The 6,652-nt window shown below is 35.7% G+C and overlaps 1 protein-coding gene across 1 annotated transcript; it reads right to left on the bottom strand.

Annotated features, from left to right (window-relative positions):
• Positions 1 to 434: 434 nt before the first annotated feature.
• LOC147567469 (mitochondrial pyruvate carrier 1) lies at positions 435 to 4,905 on the bottom strand. Its single transcript, XM_086654098.1, has 5 exons — positions 4,742 to 4,905; positions 2,748 to 2,864; positions 1,835 to 1,889; positions 1,618 to 1,753; positions 435 to 757 (listed from the first exon to the last, which is right to left on the bottom strand). Exons 2-5 carry the CDS (start codon positions 2,838 to 2,840, stop codon positions 718 to 720), a joined length of 324 nt encoding a protein of 107 aa, XP_086510224.1. The 5' UTR covers positions 2,841 to 2,864; positions 4,742 to 4,905; the 3' UTR covers positions 435 to 717.
• Between the last annotated feature and the right edge of the window lie 1,747 nt (positions 4,906 to 6,652).

Below are 6,652 nucleotides of genomic sequence, written 5' to 3'. Positions count from 1 at the left end.
CTGTTGGTACAACACTTCCAAAGGAATATTTTAATTCTCGGTATCGTCCATATGAAGTTCCAATAGTCAATAGAACAAGTTCTCAAGTTCACAGCAAATGAAAGATCCATCACGAGAGAAAAAGTTCTCAAAATAGAAACCATTGATTTAGTGTAAGTCGAGCGTAGGCTTTGATTTGTAGCATATTCTACTGTTACTCGCGAGGAAATTCCCGAAAAGCTCGCTTGTTTAGATCGTTATCCCATGGGCACACCAAATGTTATCGCCAAGAATGTGTAGCCAAATACAAAGTGACAATGGGTTGGAGGATGATTTTATTTTTCCACTCAAATACATAAAAATAATTTGTATCTTATCATGTACTTTTTAGAGCACATCTTTCGAAAACCCATACTTCAATACCAATCGATTCAATAAAAAGAAGAAAATCATACTTTTTCATGGTTTAAGCTTTTGGAAATTGAAGTAATGAAACTTCGTGTTTTTATGCACAGCTGCTCAAACAGTACCTCCTTTCAGAAGCTAACAAATTCAAGATTGAAATAAATGAGTTCATTTGCCCGTTACTCGACTAAGCAAATGACTAGTAACTTCATATTCAAATGGTGTCAGATAAAGATTTAACACAACAAAGAAACAGTAACTGTCTTGCTGAAAGATTGAGCAGAAGTCCAAATGTAATTTGAGATGGAAACAGCAGAGATGTGGGTCAAAAGTCTACTCAGGTACTTTTGCTTCCTCCTTCTTCTCCAAGTATCTGCAATAAGAATTACCAAATGTGCAAACATTTTTTAGTTACTCGAACTACAGTATCTCTAGTTGGGTATAATCGTTCCCATTGAAAACATGGTTAAGAATATTCTCGAATGGCTTATATTTCATGGATACTCTGATATTTATATTTTTGTATCCTTCAATGGGTAGGATGTGATATTCTGTATGTACATCTAGTGTCAAACTTGCACAAAATCATGTTAGGTACATAAAATAGCATTCTAGGTTAATGACATGTGTATTGTGGGTCTTGACCAAAAAGGTTATCGTATCTTTCAATGAATAGATCGAAGCATGCACTTTTATAGTGCGAAGGTAAAAAACTCCTTTTTTTAACTTCATTCGAGTTAGCTACTTGGTTTATACAAGGGTTGATCCAGAAGTAGAAAAATCAGAAAGAATAAAGGATACTATAGTAAGACAAGAATATATGTCCGCAGTCGTATCTCAATTCTGTGATTTTTTTGTGTCACAGCATCTAACACCTCGTACTGATGTCAAATAGTGGTACCCATAAAGTGCCTGAATCCTGATATCGACAGATGTAGAGTTATATAGATGACGCCAAACCTTTCAATGGTAGTCGCAAACGGAAAGATCATGGTGCATAAATCTTAAATTGTTATTGTTTACACCAAAGTTAGAAGTAATATTCTAAATTTTGTAATTTTTTCAGCTGCCACTGAAGTGTCGGATATCGGTACCCGTATAAATGTCCATGTTACATAGGTACAGGCGTACCTTTCACTTTTACTTGCTAATGGAAGATTATAGTGCATAGACCATAAAATAGTATTAGTTAACCTAAATGTTGGAATGAAGGCTACATTCTTAGTTCCTTACCCTTGGGCTTTTGCCCAACGTTGGAGCTGATAAAGTTGAACAGTCTCATTTGAAGCATGGCATGCTAGGAGCAAATAGTTACGTGGTTGTACCATCCATGCGAACCTCATAAACAAAGCCGAATAGACACACATTGCTGCAGCACCAATATCAAAGATAATATTAATTAATAAGACAAGTATGAAGTATTAATTATTTTCAATTGAGAAAACTGAACCTCCTGTCATGTTGCCAGATATCAATTCAGGGGGTTTCTGCATATCGACCAATCCCTGCACAAAGGTTACAACAAAGTGATATTTGAACAAGTGCTAGAAAAAGAAAAAAAATATAATTGCAGACCAGTGGCTCATAAGAGGTATATCAAGATGATGAGAAGGGATGCCGACAAATATCCATACAGTTGGAGGACACAATTTGTGTTCCAAATACAGCAAAGGGATTGGGAGATGCATGTAGTCTCATCCACCACTTTTCTAGGTCAATGAAACCGGAAACAACAGCTAGCCGCTTCATGAAACCTTACCATACGAATTTAGTAGACACCCTAGGAAAGTCCAAGAAAACAGAACACTAGCGTGACCATGTTTTAAAAGTTGCCTTGTTGACATGGGGAGATGGGTATTGTCCGACAGTGGTCCTCCTGTTAAAGATCTAAAGTCTAAAGTACAATTTTTGACCTAAAGGTCGTAAACAAGCTACAAGTTGGGAGAATGGTTCCACGTGGGACACATCACAGAGGTACATAATTATAAGGAAATTAATATCGAGGACCTATCCACTCAATGCCCATTGGTTTTGAGTTGGATGTCCACAATCTTAATATGGTATCAAAGCTAGGCCTACACTAATGGGTCCAATAGCTGCATGAGTTCAATTGCGGCCAACAATGAGAAGGCATGTAAAGAGGGGAAGTCCCATGATCAACAATACAATATCTAGAAACTCTACACTCATCGCCCATTGGTTTTGTGTTGAATGTCCACAAATTTAATATGGGCAACACAATATTTGTCGTCAATCACCTACATTTCCCCTGAGATTGATTGTTGTCTGATTTCATAAATGTACTGGACTTACTAAAGAATAGGAGAACAATTATGAACAATCAAGAGAGCAGTGAAACTTACAGCAACGACGAATCCCCAATTAGCAATAGGACCCCAAAAATGAGTCGTTTTGGGACCCACAGGACTGTTCAAGAAAGCTTTGAAAGCTGCCATTTCCAATCAATTCCTGCTTTAAACCTTCAAAATGGTTGGAGATGCATAATCATATGATCCAAAATTATTAATAACAATCATCTGGAAAAGCTTATTGATGATAAGCAAATAAGTCTTGTTTCAGCAAAATTTAAAACATGCAAGTAGTTTACAGTTGTTTATGAGTTTCAGTAGTCAACAGGTAACAGGAATGACATACTACCCACTGATAATCAGCATAAACCACGACAACAGCCTAAACCCATTCCGATTAGGATGATAACTAATGCTCAAAATATATTTTGTAATTAAAATTGGTAGTCGCAAAGACAAAATTTCAACACAAACACTATTAGAGAAAATGTCTTCCTTCAGGGGAGAAAGGATATGAACTCTGAAGCATTTAGATCAAATTTAAATATAATTGCCTTGAAGTAAAGAATAGCTCTTGAATAAAATCTAAGAATTTTTTTTCAAACCCTCAGATTCCGATAAGCTTCGGGTGAAATACGGGGAGTTCCTTTTCAAAAAGGATCTTCCCATCAATGAAAACGAAAACAAGTTCGGAGTTAAATAGTTGAAATCATTAAGCTGATATAAACGGAGATGAATATTAAGATTTTTCAAATGTGTTAAAAAAATGGAGGACACCATCTTGGCGTTTCATCTTTTTGTTTCTATTTCACATACAAGCTTCACCATTCAAAGACTTATAACACTTCAGAGATCGAGTTCTTTTACTAGGACCCTCTCTTCAATGGACTCTATTTGCCAACTTAAATATCCATTTGCCTTACCACCAAAACATAAATATCACATGCAAAGCCAATAAACAAAAAGACTTCAAATATATACATAATGAAGGAAATGAACTAGTTTTTCTAGGAAAGGAAGAATCATATAGAAGCAAACAATGAGGCTATATACAGAAGGTGAACAGAGAAAAGCCAAAAGAACAAGAAAAAAAACTACACCAATGGTATTAACTAATAAGAGATTCTCAATTGGTGGTAAGAGCATCTCCAATCCAAGACTGAAGCTTAGAATTTCTAAGTGCCACATAGGATTTTTAGAGCTCTTTCTTGAAAACTCTCTCCAATGCAAAACTCAATTTGGATCTTTAAGATGATGTGGCGGTGGTTAAATAGAGATGTCTCAAGAAGACACTCTATTTCTAGAGTTTTCTCTTCAGATATCTCTAATTGTCCAACTCTTCATTTTTAAAATTTAGAGCAATAGAAATCAAGTCTTCATATATCTTCAAAATAACTAAATATTTCTTTACAAAAATTATCATGCCACATAATTAAGCAAAAAAGTTTTAGAGATTTGCATTGGAGACAAAATTGGGAGGATCTCATTAGTGTCATCTAGGAAAGAGAATCTCAATCGAGACTTGACACATAAGACGAATACAGTTTTTTTTTTTTTTTGAGGTTTGCATTGGAGATGCTCTAAAGTCTCTATAAGGGACAGAGTCACAGAAGAGTCCAAATGTTTTTTTACAACAAACCCAAAAGGAAACAAGGGCATACCAATTTGATGGAATTGAACTAGAATTCAGCAGTGAACCCTAGATTCAATCATTCAAGAATCGTTCCATAATCTTATAGTAGTAGTTTTCTCCACACAAACAGCCACAATTTCATTAAAACCCACAAGCCTTTACCTTCATCACTTCAATTCCTTGATACATATATTAACTTAAAACCAAAAACCACAAAATTTGAATCCAAATTCTCGTACCAACCCATAAATAAATTAATCAATATAAACAGAAATTACACAGCATAAGTTCGTAATAATATCTAAATTACTTGAATCAATTTTCAGATTAAAATTGAAATTTCATGTGAATTGGTCTAGTTAGAGATAAGATTAAAAACTAAACTAAACAGGTTCGGTTGAAGAAAAAATCATACCTAATAAGGAGATTTCAGAACTCCGAGAGAGAGAGACAGAGATTAGATCGTCTTTCTCCTAAAAATGTGTTTGGGGTTTGGTAGAGGCGAAGAGACAGAAAAACACTAGAATACTGGACGAATAATTCTTGGATGAATGTGTCCAAGTGGGCCAAGTTGAGCCCATTATTATTTGTCAAACTGGGTCAATTTAAACTGGATGCCTAGCTTAGAAAATCTCAAATAAGCTTAGAAAAGTTACAAAGTTTAGACCTACAAGTATGCAAAACAGAAAATAATTCAAACTCAGGGACTAAACTATAACGCAAATTAACTCTGTAAAGGCTATTATAGAAATAAGACTAGTTATGTAGTAGAACCGATGTCGTTGTGAGCCTCTTGGTTACAACTTCTAGGGCAGTATCTGATGGTTATGGGAGCACTGTGCGTTCGTGCTCGTAAGTCGTTGATTTCGGTCAAAATCCTCCAAGGCACCTCCTGATCTACGGTCTGGATCAATTCTAGGGCAACCTAACATCACCCTTTATAACATAAGACATTATCCCCAACTCAACCGCAGGCTCCATCCCCACTTTGAAACCTTGAACTTCATTGTAAATGGCAGATGAAGGTTGGATTACTCGAGCTTTCGAACCTAATATATTTCATTCAAAGTCTATAGCAATGGTTGTACAAGAAGCCTCTTCTATTTTGAACGATCCATCGAAGTTCATCTTAATTGTTCCTTGTGGAGAAGGGCACCACTATTCGACCTGAAAATGTCTGGATAGAAATAGAGGGATCAAGGAGATTAGTTAAATACCTTAGGATTGCTTTGTTCTCCACCAACAACGATTTATATCTGGTGTTTGGTGTTGAAAATGTCTTTCGTTACGTTGCTTCCACCACTCCGATATCAAATAGGTTAAACTATACCATAATCTTTCATTGGTTTCATCATTAAGTAATATGTGCTTCAAATAACTAAGCGGGTGTGTTCTTATTGTTTGCAGATCTATAACTCCTGATAATCTAATCAGCTCCTGATATCTAGGGCAGCCCGAGAAAAGATGAAACATGGTTTTAATTTCGTCTCCCTCACAAATTAAACAGATTTGAGGTATACCTGTCACTCTAACTCCTACGTTACTTCGGGTCGGAAGTCCATCATGTATCAATTTCCAAATAAAATTTTGTACTTGTGGAATCATTTTGGGTTATTTAGACATTGACTCAAACAATTTAGTGATATTACGACGACACCCCTAAAATAAAAATATGTACGGCGTTGACTCTCATTTCCAATTTTTCGTTAAATATCAGTTAAGTGGTTCGCGCGCCAACCACATGTTTGACTTATTAAAAAATACCCTTCACGAAATATTTAGATTTCTTTAGACATTGACCCCCAATTATTTAGTAATTTGAGGACTATACCCCCATAATGAATATATGTTTGGGGTTGGCTCCCATTCTCGATTTTTCCGCCAAACATCAGTAAATGGGTCGTGTGACAACCACATGCCTTTTTTATATTATAAGTAACAAGTCTAAAGCTAACTAAGGAGAGACCTTCTCTACTCTCTCTAATCAACCAGACTTATTGGACGGTTAAGTACTGGGGTAAACCTTTTTTACATGTTCCCCTTCGGTAACCTATGTAATATATCTAACCAGACGGGTCAAACCCGTTTCGGACTACGAGGTAACCTATTTTCCTTAATATTTTCGACTTATTTGGATCGAAGTCTCGAACTAACTTTGAGTCCATGGACCAATCACTTTCTGTACATTATGCCATTTGAGATCTTAGATTCTTATGCTGTCAAATTAGGATGAAATGTTAATCATAAAAACTATCTCTGAAAACCTGTAATAATAAGAGGAATATGAAACCGCAAGCGAACTACTTATTCGGTATTTGACGAAAAA

The sequence above is a fragment of the Eschscholzia californica genome, unplaced genomic scaffold (genome assembly GCF_041429995.1).
Source record: "Eschscholzia californica isolate CP2 unplaced genomic scaffold, dmEscCali1.0.p SCAF_1, whole genome shotgun sequence".
Classification (NCBI taxonomy): domain Eukaryota; kingdom Viridiplantae; phylum Streptophyta; class Magnoliopsida; order Ranunculales; family Papaveraceae; genus Eschscholzia; species Eschscholzia californica.
This window is presented reverse-complemented; position numbering and strand designations above follow the sequence as displayed.